Below are 22,726 nucleotides of genomic sequence, written 5' to 3'. Positions count from 1 at the left end.
TTCCCATCAACGCAGCAGTCACTGCCTTTTGTATGTTTGCCATCAGACAGTGAAAGGGCCAGCTAAGCATGGTAGAAAGCAAATAAATCACAAGGATAGTTTTCAAAAACTGGAAGTTCTCCTTATTTATGTAATTAAAACATAGACACCATTTAAATATTTTCATCTGAGTTTTCCACAAGGGCCACATTACAGTCTGCTCCTTACATGTAAAGATTTTAAAAATACCCAAGAGTGTTTGGTGTCTTCAAGCTATTTTTGATTAGTCTATTCTAAGAGAAGCAGTTACCATGCAGGTCCAGTTTTATGTATTTAGCTGGTAAATAAACAATAGGCTTTAAGGATTGACATTGATTGACAGCCACTCACAGGTAACATGGCTGGTGAGATGCCTCCCACAGCATACGTTCATACCTCTCTTCGTGGTGGAGATTCATTCTGAGAAGTGCAGCGCCCGACCATTTGATCACTGCGCAGACATCCGAATGTCTGACACCAACCTGGACATCATAAAAGGCAGTCACCAGCCCGGGGTTAGGGTTAGGGTGACAGTGACCATGAGATGAGTGACGGTCCTGTTGTCATAACATGATGTCACCACATCGCTTAAAGTAACCTTTTCATTAATAGGAATTATGCTCTAAAGTGATGGCAAATGATATCCTATAACCAATAATCAAGTAGCAGCATAATCATCTATGGTCACTGTTACATATTATGTACTTGATGTCGTATCACATGCAGCCCAATTGTGTATGACTGGTTGTGCCCTGGGCAAGCACACAGCATTAGTAGGCAGTAGCCCAAGTCTGTCAAGACCACTTACGTGTTAACAGAAATAACGTGTAAGTAATGTGCCATGTGGTAGGTACATGACTATGAGCCACCAAATGCTCCTTCATAATATTCTTGGAGAAGACACTGGTGACTGGATCCACACTCCTTTATGTCGTGAATACCAGAGGTCTGTGCTTCATGGCTGATTTGTTGTTGTTGTTGTTTTAGTTTTTTGTTTTTGTCGTTGTTGTTTCTGCTTCTGTTTTTCGAGACAGAGATTCTCTGTGTGGCCCTGGCTGTCCTAGAACTTGTTCTGTAGATCCGGCTGGCCTCCAACTGAGATCCGCCTGACGCTGCCTCCCAAGTACTAGGATCAAAGGTGTGAGCCACCACCACCCAGCTCTGATTTTTTTTTTTTTTATAGCCTCCATTGTCATGCCTAATTTGCACTTGCCAAGGTTTTGTTCTTTTGTTTTGATAACACTGCATTTTAGGGGAAACAGATTAGAAGATCAAGTTCCGACTTTAAATTTGAAAAATGCCTTACTTCCCTCTGGAACATACTTTACCCTTCTTAGAAGTATTTCTGTGGGAGATGGCTGGCTAATCCCACCCATTTTATGTTAGCACCTTCCCGCTCTCACTTTGCAGTACTTTTCCTAATTTTTAGAGCTTTGTGGGTACCTATCTGTTTCTGTATGTGCTTGGCATGGGAAGTCCTGTGCATTTCTGTAAAATAAAGAAGGCTCCAGTAATTGTGTTTACAACTTGTCCTGATTCCTTCCTGTAATAAGGTGTTCTAATCAGTCATGCATATTCCTCACTCAGAATAAATGTTACATGAATACTTTCAACCATCCTCAGGCTAGATCTTTACTTTCTGTAAACGCAGATGCCCGTATTAGATCTGTATTTCTTCTGGCTCCAAAAAGGATGCCTCATAGAGATCACTGTCATATAAGGAATGGCAGATCAATTGACGTGGAACAAACCCACCAATAGGCAGGCGTCAACTCTACACCACGGTGCGAGGAGCAGGTACCAGGAGCAGATCCGTCTAACTGACCTGCTGCTCTCTCCGCAGATGGACTCATTGACTGCATGGATCCTGATTGCTGCCTGCAAAGTTCCTGCCAAAACCAGCCCTACTGCCGAGGCTTGCCGGATCCTCAGGATATCATTAGCCAAAGTCTACAGACACCATCTCAGCAAGCTGCCAAGTCCTTCTATGACCGCATCAGTTTCCTGATTGGATCGGATAGCACCCACGTGCTCCCTGGAGAAAGTCCTTTCAATAAGAGGTTAATGCTTGCTTCCCTTATATAGATTCACAAGGGTCTTGAGAACCGTTCTGTGCACTTTCTGTGAAGTGCTGATGAGTGTGTGTTTGAGAAAATTGCTTTAAGAAATATATACACATAGTTTTTCCTTTTCGGAAAATTCTTCATCAAACTTCGTGTTTCAAGCATTTTTGACACAGTTCACATACTTTGTCAATTTCAAATACCTGAGACGGAACAGGACATTCCGTTAAGGAGTCAATAAATCTTCATTTAACTAGTTGACTTTTGCGAGCGCGGTTGGAAACATCACAGAAGGCACGATGAAAAGACCCCAAAAGGCAAAACAGAAGTGCACTTTTTTTTTTTTTTTAGCTGAGCCCACTAACTAATATGAATTATGAATTAATGTAATGGAGCTGCGAACAGCATGGCAGTGAGGTTGCATAAGCTCTCTACTGGTGCTCCCCGGAGCAGTAATGACCTGAAAATCAACCGGTAACTGAAAGCAGGTGTCTCGCGTCTCGCTGAGCGAAAGACGATGATTTACACGGAACTCCTGGGTCTGCAGTCATTGCACAGCATTAATGCATTGAGACCCAGCAGCAGATTAGGAGTTGGTTGCACACATGTTCCTCATTGGCCCCCTTAAATCTTGTACTGTGTGGTCCCAGCAGATTTACAGATTGCCCCAGAATTAATTGGAAAGTATACTTTTCTTCAAGTACGTCATATATGTGATCTATGGAAAGAAGCGTCATTTATCATTTTTAAAATTCATCTCTTAAATTATTAGTCTTGGTAACGCTCCAAAAAACCGATGGCAACAAATTAAAACTCACAGTAAGCACCAGGCATTTAAAGAAGTAAATTACACTGAATTAAGAGGAATATTTTCTTGGTGTGTTTCAGGTCTGGTTTTTTGTGAATAGCATCTGATTGTGTTTGAGAGTGATATCTTACCTTTCGTCTGAATTGTCTGTTAAGTCATGATGATGTTGTCCTGGGAAGGCAGAGATTCATTCAGACTCTTGTACTTTTCCCCACAGCCTTGCATCCGTCATCAGAGGCCAAGTTCTAACTGCTGATGGAACCCCCCTTATAGGCGTCAACGTCTCATTTTTACATTACTCAGAATACGGCTACACTATTACCCGCCAGGATGGAATGTGAGTCCTTCGCATCCCTTGGTCTCTGTTTGAAGTACTTGAAGCGTAAGACTGGGCATTCATCCATCAACCATCATGTTTTATAGGCTTTTTTTTTTTTAATGGAAAAGCAACAACTCTCAGACTCTAAAAACCTGGGACAGTGCAAGAGACAGAGACTGCAAGTCATGTAGTCATATGCTATAAAAGTTCATCCCATTTTCTGAGGCGTGACACAGTATTGTGGTTTTTGTCGGAGACTGCTTTTCGGCTTTGAAAATTCATGTTGAGCCGGGCGGTGTGTTAATTCGGGAGGCAGAGGCAGGTGGATTCTGTGAGTTCGAGGCCAGCTGCTACCAAGTTTTCGCAAAGCTTGTCTCGAAGAAAATTCATGTTGAAATATTTATGGGTGGTGTTTCTTGGTGTCTGTAACTTAAGTCCAGATGGTTCCAAAGAACAGATAGGAAGTTTAGGGGACGGCAAATAGATAAATCGGTGACTAGACAAGGGATGTGTGAGGACTGGCTCTGTAATTCCTGTGGGCACAGACTTGAAAATATTTCATATGGAAATTAGGAAAAAAGATTATTGTCTCTGTGAATCGTCCTAACCTGAGAGCATTAGCTTTTTTTTTTTTTGGGTGGCAACTCACTAAGTTAGTTGTTGTATGATGACAACTCACTCACTAGGTTAGTCATTGTGCGGTGACATCCTACTAAGTCAGTCACCGCACAGTGACAGCTCACTAAGTGTGCCTTGTCTGTTCTAGGTTTGACTTGGTGGCCAACGGCGGCGCGTCTCTGACTCTGGTCTTTGAGCGCTCCCCATTCCTCACTCAGTACCACACTGTGTGGATCCCCTGGAACGTCTTCTATGTGATGGATACGCTTGTCATGAAGAAAGAAGAGAACGACATTCCCAGCTGTGACCTCAGTGGGTTCGTGAGGCCAAGTCCCATCATTGTATCCTCACCCCTGTCCACCTTCTACAGATCTTCCCCGGAAGACAGCCCCATCATCCCCGAGACACAGGTACCGTTTACGGCTGGCAGGATCATCACGGGAAGCATTTCTAGTCACGGGTGGCCAAAGAATTATTTTTTCACAGTCGCAGGATTCTAGTACTGTCCTGTTTCTGTAGTGTGTGGTATGTGTGCTAGAGTAGAAAGAGTCTTAGAAAAGGTGACTTTCAACAGGAAACATTAGCTTTCTAAAGGTATTATCTAAAAAATTTAGTTATCATGTTTTAAAGTCTAATAATTTGTATTTCATAATATGCTGGTCTCCACGGGAATAAAATATCTAACTTTTAAAGAAATAGTCATATTAAATACTCATTTTTATCTATGGAAATAGCTATAGATTATTTCCTTCCCCTGTGTTTAGAAATAACTTTCAAATCTTAAAGGTAGGATGTTAGGTACAATAGAAATTAACCTTCTGCTAAAATGCAAAGTAAAACTAAATGGTCCAAGGCCAGGCCAATGGTTCAGGCCTGTAATTCTAGCCATTCGGGAGGCTGAGGTAGCAGCATTTCAGGTTCGGGGCTTTCCTGGGCTACAGGATGAATTCAGAGCCACCTTGGACAACCTAGTGAGACCCTGTCTCAAAGTAAAAAGCAGACAGGGCTGGAGAGACGGCGCAGCTGCTAAAAGCGCTGGCTGCTCTCCCCGAGGACCAGAGTTCAGTTCCCAGCACCCATGGCAGACAGATCCCAGCCACTGTAACTCCATCTCCAGGGAATCCAGCTCCCCCTTCTGGCCTCCCACGCCACCTTCACATGTGGCAAATGTACACATATGTAAACATTTGAAAATGAATCATCTAAAATACAGCAAAAGGTAGTACAGAGGGCTGGGGACATTGCTCATGGGTAAAGAACTTGCCTAGCAAGTGTGATTCTAGGTTCAATCCTCAGTACTACATCAATAATAAGAACAGCATAAATATTTAAAAGTTTGTCACATGCCTTCATCAGACACGTATGAAATACTTACTGTGCAGCAGTCGTTGCAAATAGGAACCAGTCATAATTAACCAGACAGAGCACCGCCTCTCAGTGAGCTTACCAACCAAAACAAGTGAAGAGACTGAACAATTAATGTGATTCCAATTCTGATAAGGCTTATGAAAAATTATAAAGCAGGGTAAAGTGAGTCGAGGTGGGATGCTTATACAGCGTAGTTGGAAAGGGTTTGTATGACAAAGTGACACGTCAGTGGAAACTTGGAGAGAGTGAGTCCAGGAAGGGATGGGAATTGAGGGCAGGAATCCTGGGAGTCCGACGCATGCACACACTTAAAACACGGACCAGACAGCCTATGCGGGAAGTGCAAACAGAGATCACAAGAGGTGATCCAGAAATGCATCGTTAGAAAAAGGCTCTCGGGCCAACACCCTGTGGAAATGACATTGGGGGGCGGGGGTTGTTTAATAGCCAAGTGAACTCTGAGCGGATATGTAGAGAACTTCACTGTGACTGAATAACTTGATACTTCCTTCTCGGGGTCCACCTTGGAACTCAGAACTTCTTTGTTCCAAAGCAGCCCTAGTCAGAAGCAGTGTCCGCCAGGGCTTGACAGATTTCTAATGAAATTTACCCACAGTGATGTGTCTCTACTAGGCAACAGGTCCGTGGATGTCTGCGGTCCGTCTGCTATTTGTACACACAGTAGGCAAGCATTTAGTAAACACCCACTCAGTGCCTGTGACATACAGAGTACTCGAGAGGATGAAAAGATGAGTAAGAGTTGCTGGGCGGTGGTGGCGCCCACCTTTAATCCCAGCACTCCAGAGGCAGAGCCAGGCTGATTCTCTGTGAGTTCAAGGCCAGCCTGGTCTACAGAGTGAGATCCAGGACAGGTACCAAAACTACACAGAGAAACCCTGTCTCGATTAACAACAACAACAAAAAAGATGGCTAAGACTTGAACCCTGTCGTTGTTGATGGAGCAGATATTTGAATGAACAACAGGAAGTTCATGAGAGAGGGTGGTCCCTTAAGGAAACCAGAAGCAGCTTTGCTGAGGGGGTTGGCCCTACAGAGACAGAAGAGGGAGGAGAGCAGAGTTCACGTGGGGAAAAAAATGAGTAGCAGCAGCACAGTCATCAACAAGAGTCCTGATGTGTAGGAATTGGTGGTGTGGTTCAGTGGGTAGTAGAGCTGGTGACCTGTGTTTGATTCCTCAGGACCCGCCCGGTAGAAGGCAAGTACCAACCCCCTCAGATTGGCCTCTGACCTCCATGCGCACCTACCCACCCCACCCATACTCAAGATCAACGAGTAAACGTCAAAACAAAAATAACCAAAACAGGAAAAATCATTTAAATGGGGGAGGAAAGAGGCAGAAGAAAATCCATCCAGGGGAGACCTTTGAATCCTTCAGCAGTATGGGATCAAGGGTCAGGCTAACTCGGGTCACAAAATACGTAGCCGACCAGAAACAGGCGTAATGAACAGGCTCTGGCTTACTTGGTCTGCGTGTCTGTCTGGCCAGGGCTCGGGTATCACGTGGACTTAGCTATCAAACAGAGGGTAGAAATAGCAACAAGAGAGCAGAACAGATGGATGCAGGGAGTCACGTGCAGGATGTGGCTCCTGAGTGTTTCTCAGGGTCACGAATGGGGCCGGCAGACAATGCAGCTGCCACAAGCAGACTTCCGGGTGTGTTTTCCCATTTGGGCAGGATTTCTATTTCCCAGTAATGAAATGTAACATGGTCAGGTTAAATTACACAGGAGAAACGGTCGCTTTCGTGAACGAAATTACAGATATTTGTTCCGTGGAAGGAGGCTAATGGTGGCAGAGACAATAATCGGTTATTAACATTAGGAATAACATGATATTTTGAAATAGAGAAACAGCTCTAGCAGGTCACAGGAAGTGGTCATTAATTAATTCCCTTGCAAGTAAGAAAGACGATCAAATGTATGGGAAATTATTCTGAAAATAAATGAAGAGGAAAGATATCGTATTCTCTGGGCCACTCGGGAGTCACAGAAATCTGTTTTTCAAACTAACGCGCTGACATTTCATCCCGTCACAGTACGACGAGTTCCCTTCCGATTGTCCACTTCTCATCCTATCGTGCTTTTCTTGGACGGAGGGGAGCTTGAAGAAGTTTCTGAGTGGGTGGGGTGGGAGGACAAAAATAAAAAAATAAACTAGAAAGGTTCAGTGTGTCCATAAACTGTCTTCCCTAAGACAGCGCCGAAGCCAGTCGCCTAGTGAGTGAAGACCCCAACCGTACAACACCGACATGCTGTGCCTTCGTAATCCATTGTCCTCATCACTTCCCTCTCGGCGCCAGCGGCTTCACAGCCCACACTGGAAGCTGGTGTAGTCCGTTCCGTTATGCCCACTTCCAGATCTGCTTGGTTATCCTACAGACTGATAGTCAAGTCCATCGTATCTGGAGTTTTGCTTGGGAAATGAAAATTGGGAGCTGGCAAATCTGTGTAGGCCGTTCCTAATTGTGCTGCCTGAGAGAGGCAGTGGACACTGTATCTTTCTTCCAAGATTCTTATCTCAGGAAAGGCAGTCATTTCTGACTGAGCAATTAGTGGATCTAGTGATATATTCTAACCTTCAGGAAGACCATCTGATTCGTGGTAGAGGACATGCTTGGTTTCAGACAGGTCACTTTATTTGTTGATTTATTTATTAGGATTTCATATATGAATACTCGATTTACATCATTTCCACACCTCTCTCTTTCTCTCCAATTCCTCCTATGTCCCCACTCCTTCCAAAATGTAAAAAATAAGCTAAATGAGTCTATTTGGCATTGCTCATATGTGCATGTATTTATGACTTGGGATTGGATAACTAATCGGGGGCTAGTTCCTGGAAAGACTGATTCTCCCCCTCAACAGCAATTAATTACCTCTAGCTCTTCAACTGGGGTTGGGACCGTGTGAGATTTACCCCATCCACCTGGGCCTGTCAGTTGGTGGTGTCATTTTTCAGGTCTTGTTTAGGCAACTATATTGCTGGATTTCATGAGTGCAGTTTCCCTGACACACGTGTATATATAGTAAACATGTCCTGGTCCTGGCTCTTACAGTCTTTCCTATCCATCTTCTATGATGTCCCCCAAGCCTTACATGGATTATTTGGCATTGGGGATACCATGGTCAGTTGTCTTCTGCACGTTGACCAGTTTGGATTTTTGTAATAGTATCCGTCTGCTAAGGAAAAAAGCATTATCTTAACTTCCTTAACAAAGGTAGCCTTTCATGCTTCAGTATACATAGTAAGCCTATAAAGATATATATTATTAGTCACAAAACCAGTAAGAACACCCATAGAAAGAATCTCTAGAAAACTCTTTAAAAGTTTGTATATACTATACAAATGTTTTTTTTAAATGGTTAGGTAATAGTTAGACATCTGATATTTTGCATACCCCATAAATTTGTGACCATCGATTGAGCTATTCACATTGACAGCTAAACATAAGGTTAAAAATACATTTAATGAGCCAGGCAGTGGTGGTGCACGCCTTTAATCCCAGCACTCGGGAGGCAGAGGCAGGCGGATCTCTGAGCACGAGGCCAGCCTGGGCTACAGAGTAAGTTCCAGGACAGGCTCCAAAGCTACACAGGGAAACCCTGTCTCAAAAAACAAAAACAAAACAAAAAAATGCATTTAATGTGTAATATAGGTATCCTTACGTGAACAAAAGTAACTTTTTACAGCCTGAAATCAAAATCAACTTTTTACAGTCAAAAAATTTATTTTTTTCTTATATGTACATTTTAGTTACTCTCAGAAAAATACACACATAGCTTTAAAACATTAACTCATTTACTCTGTTATCAAAAATCAGTGGTTTTGTGGTTCAGTATGTAATGAGGCGTGAGAAGGTGCTGTTGTTACATTACGTCTCAACGTGTGTATGGAATGGACTACAATTTAACCCAGATGAGTCTTCTCTCCTGGTCATTCTGTCTTTCTAACAGTGACCTAGGTAGGCTAACCAGGCCATAGACTTCGGGTTAGTCTCTAAGGGACCAGCTAAGGATTGTATGGATGTCAGCTCTGATCTCCGAGTACCTGGACTAGATGAGTGAGTGAGCGTGGCCTGTGACTGCCATACCAACAGCTGTATCCAGAGTGTGATTAGCTCAGGAGAAGTGACAAGGCGCTTTTTGGAGGAGAACATTAGGCTGGCAGCTGAGCTGTTTATAATTATTGGATAGGAAAGCAGCTCAGACGTTATCTGTGGATAGTGACGCTGCTGTGTCCCATTTTCTGTGCTCCGCTGGGTTCTGTTCACTGTATCTTCTCAATTTGGGCATCCATGATGCCAGCTAGAGGATTGTGCTTCTTTCAAACCTAGGTCCTGCATGAAGAAACCACGATTCCAGGAACGGATCTGAAGCTTTCTTACCTGAGTTCCAGAGCCGCGGGGTACAAGTCAGTTCTTAAGATCACCATGACCCAGGCCGTCATACCATTTAACCTCATGAAGGTCCATCTGATGGTAGCCGTGGTTGGGAGACTCTTCCAGAAGTGGTTTCCTGCCTCACCAAACCTGGCCTACACTTTTATCTGGGATAAGACGGATGCGTATAATCAGAAAGTCTACGGCCTGTCGGAAGCAGTTGGTAAGTGTCATGGATATGCCCTGTGCATTGAAAACGTAGGTTCAAGGTCAGAAGTATAAAGAAATTATCAGGAACCCGTGGCAAGTAGCTAGACAAGCAGATATGGTGGCAGCAGGTCCATCTAGGGAAATCACAGGCCGGTTGTCCTTGATCCGCTCTGGGAAAAGGAAGGTATCCCATACGATGAGACCAAAGACTGTCAGCATTTCTAACCGGAATCATCTTATGAATTTCGGGTTACTGTATGTATGTTGATGTTTCTCTCTTTCCCTGTGGTTCCCCCTCCCCATTTATTTTCCTTCCTTCCTTTATAACCTGACCTCACTAGTTTTTATCATCACGTTAGTGTTTTCTGAATGTGACGGTGAGATGGTTTCAGTCGTAATGATGTTGAGCAGAATATCAAACAAAGTTTGGATCCCAGAGTTGTCTCAGCTCCTCTGACCAGAGGGCCTGTGGCGGGGTGAACTGAAAACATCAGGCCACTGGTTTCACTGAATGACCGAACAGTGCCATCAAAGCTTGACATGTCCAGTACAGCTTCGAGCTCCAGCCGAGAGCATCAACAGCTAAAGGAAAACATGGATTTCTCTATCTTCAGTTTTACTTAAAAATAGACTTTTTTGTTCTCCAAAATTAATATCTAATTTGGATTTGAATTATTCTCATCAATCAGATAGTTACCGCTTTTCCCTTTTTTTTTCTAAAATTTTAAATCCTTGGTTCACTGTAAACTCTGAAAAGTCCTCTAATTGTGGATTGGTATTAATTTACTATTAATTTTACAGTTTATTCCCGAGATATGTATAAATACTTGCCATAAATATTTTCTATAGTGAAAGTTCTTAGGAACTAAACAGTTCTGATTATTTATATAACAAATAATATTTTAGTTGGTTTTATCTAATCACAATTTGCTGCAAACTTACTTGATACAATTTTTAACTAGTTCTAAATTTGGACCTAATATTGTGCTGGGAACCTCTTATAAGAGTAATATGGGGGGGGGACTTATTTTCTATCAAATCAGTATAAAATGACTTTTGGAGATGGTTGTTTTTATCTTTCATATGGTCAGATCTCCTTACATGTAAACCAACTGCTTAATAAATGAATGGAGCTTTATCTCAGAACACAATTGTGAATTTCCCTCCAAATCGTAAGTCAACATCCTTTTCCTGTGCTGTTGAGAGGGTGAGCTGTGATCTGCTTTGCTTACAGTGTCAGTGGGCTACGAATACGAGTCCTGTTTGGACCTGACTCTGTGGGAAAAGAGGACTGCCATTTTGCAAGGCTATGAGTTGGATGCTTCCAACATGGGTGGCTGGACGTTGGATAAGCATCACGTGCTGGATGTTCAGAATGGTAAGCTCTGGCTCCCGGTTAACATTGTCCATTCTCCCACTGATCACACCACAACAGGTTTTTATATCCTGGGAGCTCTGTGGGAGTAGATTTAGTCGGAGAAAAATGATAAAGAGATAATTTGAGGGCCATGAAAGTCTTGGAATTACATAACTCTCTTACTGCGTTTTAACATGTTCCTGTGCCCTTTGCCACAGTGATTTTCCCATCAGAGTCTAAATGGCTGACTTTGGTGAAATCACTTTGTCTATGTGAGTATCTGTCTTCTCCACAGATTCATCTGTGAGTGCCTAACTCTACACAGAAGCATGTGTGCCCAGGGGCTTTAGAAAGGGTTACCAAAACTGGACAGCAAGTGATTTATTGTAAGCAAAGATAAAAACCCACACGCCTTTACCACTAGATTTCCAGTAGATTCTTGGCTCTTCAACAGTTAGTCTGCTCCAAGTGTCTAGCTGGGTTTCTCTACCACCCCCACGCCTCCACCCTGAGTTCTGTTTAGTCTTTATTAAGGAAAAAAGCAAAAAAGAGTCACCCAAAAATACTATAGCTTGCTTTTGTGACTCTTAGGGGAAATATAAATGAATAATTTGAGAGGAAAGAAAAAATAAAAGCAGCGCCATAAGATAACCAACTCTAACCTGTCTTAAGCCTTCTCATCCTGAAAAGTCTCTACTCTCCTTCTATGAATAGCTAGAGGAAATGTCTGTGTTTTCTGATTCATATCCCTTTTGACATTTTGGAAGAGTTGGAGTGTTGGATTGAGACTGTCACGCTGTTAACTGTTCACAGCCCACGGTCATATCTGGAGTGATGAGTCTTTGATGTTGTTCTCTCTTTAAAAATAAGAGTATTGGGAAGAATTAGGAACTTTCGAAGTGTGCTGACTGGCAAGTCAGTATGTGAAAACACTGATGTCTCGTCTTGAGGAGATGATGGAAGGTAGGGAGTGGATCGCTCTGGAAGGAAACAAAACAGAAACCCTCCCCACACCTTTCCTGGTTTTGCAGGCTGTGTTGAGCTCTCTGCCTTTCCCGGGTGTCCTTCCTTTCCCAGTTTGCATTTCAGAAGGTTGGGAACAGGGTGCGTTTCCAGCACCACATACAGCACATGCATTCTGGATGCAGGGGTGTATGCTCGGGGTACAGCGCTTGCCTAGCAGGCGCACAGCCCAGGGTTTCATCCAGATCTCCAAATAAACCAGGCTTGGTAGCACACCCCTGCAGTTCTAGGTCTTGGGAAGAGGTGAAGGAAGGGAGACCAGAGATTGAAGATCATCCTTGGCAGCATATGCAGCTTGGAACGATCTAAAAACAACTTTAAAACTTAAAAAAAAAAAAAAAAAAGAAGGAACTCCCACCCATGAAGAACAGTCCATATGTTATCTTGAAGGTTCGCCTGAGTCATGGGTGTTATTTGAAGTGGTGGTAGTCTCAGTCTGTGACGTGAGTAATACCACGCTGAATCGTGGTCTTTCAGAATGCATAGGCATGTGCCGGCTGTGCTTATAGCCGCTCCTGAATAAATTCTTTAAAATTGGATTCCACACATCTTCCACATATTTCCGTCTTCCCGCACGAGTCCCTCACAAACACACCTGAGGGAACACTGTCCTAGGGATGTTTTAGTCATGATGAAAATACGGTATAAAATTCATAACCAATTAGCAACAGGATTTCTCCAAGGGACTAGGAGGCAATAGGAAGAGAACAGGCACTGAGCAGGACTCCGGTAATTCACCACTGTTGGGATATAGAGTATTCCAAAAGATTAGGAAGTACATAAGACATGTGTAGGGTCACATAATATAGACATGTATAAACACATATTCTAAACCAGAATAATATAGAGGAGGTTTTTATTATACTACCAGATCAGATTTAAAAACTGAACTGCCAAGAATTAAAATTATCGTGTTATAAATCATTATTTAATATGTGAGGTCACCTGAGTCCCCATGGTGAACTGATGGCCATCTAAAATTTTCTCCAAGAACAGTCTGACAAGTAGAGGCTCTCCAAAGTGACATGTGTCTAGTTGAATGAACCAAGTGATTTGTAACTGTGACAAGCGGCATGAGCTCTAGACACAGAAGAGGCGGCACGGATGTGCGTGGTGATGGGTGTTGGTTCAGGCGTCCTTGAACATGGAAACAAATACAGTAACTCGGATTGTCCCGTTGTGTTGTTGTAGAGGAAACTCGTGAAGGGCCAGTCAATCAAAGACATAGCGTAAATCAGATGTGGTAGAGCAGGGGACTGACTCATAGGCTTCTTCTGATAAAAATTGCAGAACCAACTCTCCCAGGAAATTATACTTCCATAATTGTCAAATAATGTAATCACAGAAAGGAGAAATCTTAGGTTATCATCCGCGTCTTCTCTGAATATTCAAGGCAAAAGGCATTTCATCTCTTGTTATGATCCAGACTTATTTAAATTATTTTCTCTTAAATTTGAATAAACCTGTTTTATCATTCCTGATTTCTTTATGTAAATTTGCCATGATTATTACATCACCCAAATAGCAAGGCATTTAAAAAAAAAAAAAGTAATCACAAAATGCACCTAAAATGTACTGAGCTATAAGGGGAATGTAATTATTCTGATCACTTCTTCGCTTTCAAATTATCCCAAAGTGGAGGAAAAATCACGTTTTCGAGTTTTCTGCCTGCGCTTTCATGAGATGAGTCTCTTGCCCGTCTATCTGCTGAGAAGTACAATCATTAGCTTTGAGAACCACTTTGAAGTGTGGAACACCCAATAAATGCAATATATACAGCTCTAAAGCCGAAGTACCAAGTGGTTTATACAGCTAATAACACATCGAGGCGCGTCATTAAAAACTGCGTGCATGGACGCAGTTGACCAGCCAGTGGGTAACAGACCCAAGCCATCGATCTGCACTGGGTCATAACCAAGTGAACCAAAATGAAGTCTCAACTCAAATCTAGTTTCTTACTAGGAAAATAGTGACTATTCCTTTGGAATTTTTTTCTCGCATTTTTAATGAAGTCCATGAAGGTGCAGGCTGGCATTTTGTCTTTGTAAAATTATTGACACTTTCATGCCTTAAAGCAGAGTTCAGTTTGGATAACAAGCTTGTCTTCTGTATCACTTTCATTGTGTTTGGCATTGTAAATAACTTTATGTATATATGTGTGTATATGTATATATGTATACATGTATATATTTACATCAGATGAATGTGAAACAAGAGCCCTTAACAGTACAATAGAGTTAAAAATAGGCCTCCATAGGCCAGGGGTATGGCTCAGTGATACATTATGTGCTTACTATCATGAGACCTATAAATAAATACTTTCTAACTTTGTTTCCATAAAATATTTTTAGCTCTTTTTAAATTCATGGCAAATGCATAAGAAACTCATATTCCCAGGATACATTTTTATTAATCAGGTTAATATGTAATATTTTCCACATTGATTAACAATTAGGCAAACTTTCTGTTCCCTAAAGAACATTATATAGAGCATGGTTCTCAAACTTGGTTGCACATTAAGATCACCTGGAGAGTTTTTAAACATCTAAACGCTAAGGCTGCACCCAGACCAATTAAATCACCATCTCTTGGGGTAAGGACCAGCCATCAGTATATTTTTATGGCGCTCCAGACTATTCCAATGTGTAGCCAAGATCGAGGGTCGCTGGTGTTGGGAATGAGGGTTTTTAATGCTTTCTCTTAGTCCTCTGCTCCCTTCACTAGTCTTCCTATTCATAACAGATAGTCCTTTTTTTTTTTTTTTTTTTAATATAACCTATGTGGTTTCTCGTGTAATATCTTCAAGTTTCCGGTTCTAAATCGGAAAGACGCCACCGCATCCTCGTGAGATTTCTAAGGGACATATTTGCCTCTCATCCTTCATCCATCACTTAAGAAAAACTGCACTTTCTTCCAGGTATCCTGTACAAAGGAAATGGGGAAAACCAGTTCATCTCCCAGCAGCCTCCAGTGGTCAGTAGCATCATGGGCAATGGCCGGAGGCGCAGCATCTCATGCCCAAGTTGCAATGGCCAAGCTGATGGGAACAAGCTGCTGGCCCCAGTGGCCCTAGCCTGTGGGATCGACGGCAGTCTCTATGTAGGGGATTTCAACTACGTTCGGCGGATATTCCCTTCTGGGAACGTAACAAGTGTTTTAGAACTAAGGTATGTCTTTCCTCTAATGGGGGTGTTAATCGAAAACAAACATATCCTTAAAAACAAAGTTGAATGTGATATGCTGATTTGTTTATTTAAACACACATCCCCACAGTTTAAAAATTACCCTAGGAAGAACACAGTTCTTAACTAGAGCTAGAAGGTCAGCAATATGTAGTGTAATATAGTTTTAAAAACAATATATAGTTTTACTGTGTAAAAGAGTAGACTGTTGTCCGATATGGAAAATATCTTACTCATTCTGGTGATTTTCTTTTTCTGTGTACTGACAGGTAAAAATGATAACCTTTTAAAATATCTTTGGTTTTCCTTAGAATGAATACGCAGCACAGGAATTCATCTTTTATTTCACAGTGGTTGAAATGGAGGCCCTAAGATGTAGTCTCTGGAATCAAGATGTGTTAGCGAATAAGCAAGAATATTGGATGCTCAGTTGGGCCAACCCAATCACTAGCTATAATTTGAATAGTAGAAACAGCATGTCATTGTCTTGCTTTGTCTTAAGTGTGATTATCAAAATCAACCAATTCTGACAGCAGTTTGATGAGCCTTGCCTACAGAGTTCATTTCCAATGTTCTCGCTGCTTAAATTGCAATTTTCCGTACCAGTAATTAAAACCCCAATATTGATCTCATTCTATTTCAGAAGCCTTTCTAACTCTGCTTTTTTTTACCTTTCTTTTATCTGCTTCCACCAAGAAATAAAGATTTTAGACATAGGTAAGCATCTGCTTAAAGGTTATTGCATATTTTCCGATGTCCTTTTTATGTTTCAATGTGCTTCTCTGAAATTGTTTTTTAATAACGGCATCTTGAGAGGAAACTCAGAATCACAGATCATCTAAGGAATTAAAACTGCTTAATTGGACAATTATATAACTTACTGAAAATATATTGTATGATAGAATTTTAGAAATATTTACAAGTTGGTTCATTTAAAAAAAAAAATCTTGTCACAAAGAATTCTAATGTGCAGTTCCTGCCTTATGTAACCTGAGCCTTATGAAACAACAAATTTCAAACACAGCAAAGTTTAAAGAGGTAGCGTAGTTTGACCAGGATCCAAGACAGATCCTGCCTTATTGGGAACAAAGCTAATTCGGTTTGGGAAACTAAGAAAAATAATCTGAAAATATTGTACTATGGTTAATTTTTTTAAGTTATATACCTATCTGATCAATATGCTCCTCCTGCTGGAGATTCTCACTGAACTTGGAAAGGATCCCTCCTCTATAGCATCCTACAGGTTTATCTCTGCCTGTGATTTCTAATTTTCCTCAATTGGAAGAGCTATTAGATTTGAGAAGAGTGTTTTTGTTGCTATTATCATGCGGGGAAAGAGTTTCTTCAAAGCTAAAGATGAATATGGAGCACCATCATCCCCGAGGGTTGCTCGTATCCTGTTGATAAGTACACTTGCCTGAAGAAGTTACATACAGTAAAAACCTTCTCAGAACAGTCTTCTCGAACAGCCTTTCTTTAATGACAGAAAGAAAGAAATAAGGAAGACCTAGTGAAAAGCAAGAAGGCTTAGACATGCCAGATCTAGTTTGTCCATCTAATGCGGTGATACATTTCAAAGGAAGTGTGATATCTTATGTCAGCTATCTTAGATGCGTAAGTCAATTTAGCTCACTGCAACCGTTGTAGAGATTGACAGCTAGCAAATCCTGGAGTCCTCCTAACGGAGAGATACCTGTTGCACACCAGAGTACCCACACACGGTCCCAGGACCCTTCCCTAACATTCCGTATCGACCTTACACTTTCAACTCATGGCCCGGTCACATGCTAAGATTACCACGAAATCTCCCCAGAACACCGAGCCTGCTGTTAGAAACCCCAACAGACTATCAACACTTTCCTGCTTGTTTTCATGGTAGCTATGGAGAAAAAGAGGGAAGACAGACAGGTGTGCTCACCAGCCCCCTGTGAAAAGGCTGCAGGCGATACAGGAAAGACTCTGAAAGCCTACCTTTTAACAAGCTGCCCTATTACCAGCCAGGCATCATGCCAGATACTTCTTGTGTGTTATTAGAGAGCCACACAGTAATCCCTCAGGTTATACGTGAGGTAATGGAAGTTGGAAGACATGACATCTCATCCCAAGATACACAACTAAGAAACATGAAACAGAGATTCGAATCCCTCTCGTGTCTATGTTTTTCCCACTGTACCACACCTCTCATTTTGGATATGTTCCCCCATGGCTAGGATTCTAGAGGGAGATTTCCTAGAAATGAAGAAAAAAAAAAAAAAAGCCAGACTTATTTCACAGTCAAGTTGCAAGTTATTTACAATTATCTTCTCTGGAAACAACAACAACAAAAAAAAAAATCTCTGGGTTTGGAACTTTGTTGTTATGCATACCGCCATAGAGCATGAGATCGATATATACCAACTCATGGTATCTGGCACTGACGCTCACTGTACTCCCTCTCCCCTGGTCCTCTGTCACTCTGTCAGCTTTTCCGTGTGTCATTGTGACCACATCTGAGCTTCTCCATTTCCTCTCTGTGCCACCCAGGCAGGACCTACTGTTTGGGCTGTGTATTGATACACACGGGTGCTAAAACTAACAGTGTCGAATGACGCGTCCCCGTGTGCCAGACACGTTGACGGATGGTGACCTCAGGCCAAGCGCTCAGAACCTCACATACGGCAGCAAACCTGCCATTTGTAGGACTGACCGACATCCTCAGTATTCTCTTTTGACACATCCTGCACACCACTGTCCTATGACAATGGTTCTTGGTTCTGAGAGACAAGAGCATAGTAAGGAATTTTCCAGAAAGTGTTGCTATTGGAGCTCGATCTAAAAATAAAATCTGTTTTATCGGAACAGCAAGAAGAATGACATTCATGGGATAAAAAAAACAATAGAGACTAAATAAATATACAGGGCCTAAGATGAAGCATAAGATATTCCAAGAGTAATCATGCCCACCCAAATAAAGTGGGGATTCGTGTGGGTAACAATGAGAGAGGGTTGAACCCCGTTATAATCAGCTTGCCTAGGGCCACCTTGAGCTCCCTGAAAAAATGACTCAAAGAGTGAGGGAATATTTAGGGTCATGAACAAGTGGCACGTTCAAAGTGGCCTTTTAGGAATATTAATATGCTTGATAAGATCACTGAGAAAGTTAATACCCTGGACCGTGAGGGTGAGCATGTCTGAAAGAGGAGGCTTAACAGTGAAGGAAATCAGCCACGAAGAAGCCAGGCCGTGGAGGGGCTGTACCCTGTGGGTAGTTAGAAAGATGCCAGGTACAAGCCTCACCCAGTGGCATGCACCTCTAATGCCAGCATCTGGGAGGTTGGGGCATCTTGGGTTGCTGCAAGTTTCCAGCCTGCAGAGTGAGGTGAAAAAACGAAAGACAACAATGTAGAAAATGTTCCAGGTTTCTGAGCTCCACCCATCAAACAGATAATGGCATTATCAATGCAATTAATGATTCTGTGTGTTTAGTAACTATCTACATTGACCTAACAAAAATCAACACACTTAAACTCATGGGCGTGTCCTCATTTAGCTGTTTAAAGACTGACATGCTTTCCAAACCTATGGCACAAGCCTGTCATTCTAACTACTCGGGAGACTGAGTCAGGAAGAGCACAGTTTAAGGTCAGCCCGGGGAAGAGAGTGAGACCCTCCAAATACCACGTGGGTAAAGGGCATGAGGGTAGTTCCTCAGTAGAGCGCTCGCCCAGAATGTGTAAGGCCCTCATGTCAATCCTCATTACAGGAAGAAAGACATTTTTCAAAGGTGGGGGGTTTGGGGCACGGAACTCCTATCAGAAACGTCTTCCTGTTTGCTAGCCTGGCTTTCAGTACATCCCCACTTTTCTGCGTGGCAGAGCAGCTGTGAGCAAATCAGGGACAAGCAACCAGAAGAAAGGAAGTCACAAATGTGTCTAATTCCCCATCCAGGAGTGGCACTGTCAATTGTAGATGATTTAGTAAATGTAGACTTCACTGCTTCCCATCCTCTTCCTGTATCACATACACCATCAACTGTCCTTAATTATACTAATGGAAGCCATAATAAAAATATTGGCTGGGAATATTAAGAGACAGCCTTATTCTTTAAAGATTCAAATAGGATGCTGTTATGCCAAGTTATTAAGTACTGCCAAGATATTCTGTAAAATAAAATTCCTTAGTTATACTCAGTCATCATTTAACTTTTTATTTAACTGGCAACACTAACATAATTGTAAAATGGATTTCTGTTTGATATTCTAAATCTGCCCCTCTGATGTTTATTACTTTGCTAACAAACCTTTTAATAGATAGTAAATTTTAGCTCACTCTTGTTCAAATTCCTTAAATTCCAAACTAAAAACCTTAATTCATTAATACCAGCCAAGGGGCATTTAAACATATAGGACTAAAAAAAAAAAAGAAAATCAACTTTGTGAATTTTATATTGCCAATTAAAGGATCAAAGCAGATCTCTATCACAAATCTTAGGAGTTTGAATTAATTAAATTTTCGATATAAAACCGTCGAAACTTGAGTCAGCATTTCTTACTGATTTACTAGAACGACCATGTCCCAGGTCCCTGTCAGCAGTCATCCCAGCAGTCTCCTGGCTGCCAGGAAGGAGCTTTGCTTTGCTTTTATACATAAATAGAATTCGTCACGCTGCTTCCAATGCTTTGTGCTCCAAGAGCTGCGGCACAGTTTCCGGGAGAAAAGATAAAGAGTGTTAATCGCGTGCATTCTCTGTGCTGGTCTCGGCTAGTGTTTCTCTCGTCCCAGAAGGCTGAATTAGGAGAAAATAAATGGGTGTAACAAGCCCGCACTTGCCCCCCAGGTCTGTGTCCGATTGACAAGACTGTAGGGGAGATGTCTTGATAACTGGCATCTAGGTCATCCTGAAGGAGTTAAGGATCAAGGTGCAGTGTAGGGGAGATGAGGGCCGGAGCTCACTGCCCTGCGTGTGCAGCTGGTGGGCACAGCTGTCATTTTAAACCCTTCTGAAACTGAAGAACCGCAGACAGTCGATCATCCCACGGAAACGCTCGGTTTCTGTTGTGGACCACGGATTTTCCCAAAACGTGGCCTTTGTAAGTCCCCCGCGCCCCGTGGCCAACTGCAGACCTGTCCCAGTCACTCTGCCCTCCGACTCCACACTAGATGCTCTTCTCCTCTGAGACCCACTGCCCTCTGAACCAACACCCCAGCCTCTCGATGACCTTGGGGACACTAGAAAGCAGGTTCTAGAGCACCCTGCCAGGGAACTCCTCAGCCTGAAGATGAGATGATCGTGCATCAGACTCCTGCTGCGTGTGTGATTCAGAGCTCTTCTGTCACCTGGCTGTCAACTGAGACTTTCCCAACTCACTTTTGACCCAGTTTTTTTTTGTTTTGTTTTGTTTGGGGGAGGAGAGGGGGGTTCTTTTTTAGAATTTCAGGCATGAATATTTCAAGCCTGAAATTCCCAACATTTCTTGTCCTTCCGTTTGCCAGTCCTGGGGTGTGTGTGTGTGTGTGTGTGTCCTACCAAGTCCATATAGTGTTGCTCACATGTACATGTGTTTGGGAGTAGATAGCCTGTCAGAGAGCTCATCCCTGAAGAAGACTGATATATTCATTCTGTCTCTGTCTCCCTCTCTCCCTCCCTCTCACCTTCTCCTGTCTGTCTCCCGCCCCACCCACCCCCCATCTCAGTAGCTATTGGTTGCCTGTAACTCTTCATCTAGGTCCTTGTAAAATTCTCCCCATCCACGCTGGCACGTCACCTAGCAGTATCATTTCTGTCCCATCCATTTTAACTCTGTAGAGATGCTTCCCACCTGTGTGAGGCTAGGGTCTAAGGAGTGACTGTCCTGTGCCAGCCCAGAGCGCACCTCCTGTCTTGGATGCGTGCGCTTCCACGTTTTTCTGGACACTAGAATTGTGTGCACAAGGAGACCTTTTCCTCGGTAGATTGGGAGGGGTGTGCTGCCTGATTTGAAGGGGCCCTGTGTCTTCAGGACACTAACGCCAACTGTAATTCCGGGCACAGCAGAAGTAGAGGCAGGTGGATAATGAGTTTGCAGCCAGGCTGGGCGACTTGTGAGTTCAAGGCCAGCCTAGGTCATATGATGAGACCCTGTCACAAAAGAAAAAAGAAGCCCGCCTGTGTCGAGGGAGGGAGGGAAGAGATGCTCTACATGGCGTATCTAATGCCCCTCCCCCACACCGTGGAGATGATCCAGTTACTGCCCACCTCGATATCACTGTTGCCGATCAAAGCCCAGCTTTGCCTTGAATGTCCATTAGTTTTGCACCAAGAAATCTCATGCCCCATGTTGAGAGAGTGGGCTCCTCCCACTCCGATAGCCACCTGCAGAATCTAATGTCTCAAAAGGAAGGAGATAATGTAAAAACATGCATGGTTCATGTGACTTTCTCATAATTACTCTTGAAACAACTCAGTGGACATCTTAAGATGAGCCTGGACTTTGTTCTAATACTCTAGTATATTGCAAATTGCTGATGCAGAAGCAGAAATAAACAAATTTGAATCTACTCACACTCGGAGACTTTTTCCCCTAACATTTTCCGGAAGCAAGTCAGACCATATAGCATTATGAAAGGCCTGTTGAAATTTCACAGTGGACAAGAAAAGAGCAAGTATTAAGGATAGCTGATTCCTACTGAGTATGTCTTACAGACCAGCCTCTGTTCTAAAGATTGTACTTAGTGGACAGCAAGACAGCTTAGTGGATAAGGGTACCTGCCCCAAACCTGATGACTCTTAGTGAAATTATTCAGGACACTCCACGTAGTTAAAAGGGAGGTTGATTTTGTGGGGTAACTCACAAGTAAAGGGATAGGTAACAGGGTCTGGGGAAGACGTAGCGCAGTCCGTTGGTGTTCTCTGGAGAACTCTGCTCGGTCTACCCCTAGTGTCCAGGGTCCGGGAACTAAGAGAAGGTGGCACATCCGGATCTCGGGTCTTCAGGGCCCTCTCTTGGCCCCACCTTGTAGGCGTGACAGTCACCGAAGCCTCAATGGGGGTTGGGACTTCCAGATCAAAGCTGGAATGGCTACCTACTACAGATGACGTGAGGTCAAACGTCGGAACACACGTGGTTGAGGGAAAGCCACGACTGTTCCATATTATCCTTTGACCTCCACGTGTATCCTGTGGCTTGCACATGTGCACATACATGTAAATAAACATAATTTTTCCTAAGATTATTTGTTTATTCATTTTATCTGTGGAGGTGTTTTGAGTACAGGTATGTCTGTATACTGCATGCACTCAGTGACTGTAGCGGCCAGAAGAGGGCATCAGCTCCCCTGGGACTGGAATCGAACCTGGGTCCTCTGGAAGAGCTGCAGTCCTCTTAGACATCTCTCCAGACCCA

General features: G+C 42.8%; 1 protein-coding gene across 10 annotated transcripts in view; it reads left to right on the top strand.

The window, feature by feature from the left end:
• Tenm3 (teneurin transmembrane protein 3) overlaps window positions 1–22,726 on the top strand; it is a 727,726-nt gene that overhangs the window by 653,851 nt on the left and 51,149 nt on the right. For 8 of the 10 annotated variants that reach the window (XM_028854524.2, XM_028854525.2, XM_028854518.2 and 5 more), the window contains 7 exons: window positions 1,862–2,078; window positions 3,107–3,226; window positions 3,975–4,236; window positions 9,549–9,816; window positions 11,038–11,181; window positions 15,101–15,350; window positions 16,062–16,082. In XM_028854524.2, coding sequence (XP_028710357.1) covers window positions 1,862–2,078; window positions 3,107–3,226; window positions 3,975–4,236; window positions 9,549–9,816; window positions 11,038–11,181; window positions 15,101–15,350; window positions 16,062–16,082 — 1,282 coding nt within the window. The remainder of the gene's footprint in view (window positions 1–1,861; window positions 2,079–3,106; window positions 3,227–3,974; window positions 4,237–9,548; window positions 9,817–11,037; window positions 11,182–15,100; window positions 15,351–16,061; window positions 16,083–22,726) is intronic. The other 2 variants (XM_028854523.2, XM_028854521.2) reach the window with 1 other exon arrangement.

The sequence above is a fragment of the Peromyscus leucopus genome, chromosome 17, assembly GCF_004664715.2.
Source record: "Peromyscus leucopus breed LL Stock chromosome 17, UCI_PerLeu_2.1, whole genome shotgun sequence".
Classification (NCBI taxonomy): Eukaryota; Metazoa; Chordata; class Mammalia; order Rodentia; family Cricetidae; genus Peromyscus; species Peromyscus leucopus.
This window is presented reverse-complemented; position numbering and strand designations above follow the sequence as displayed.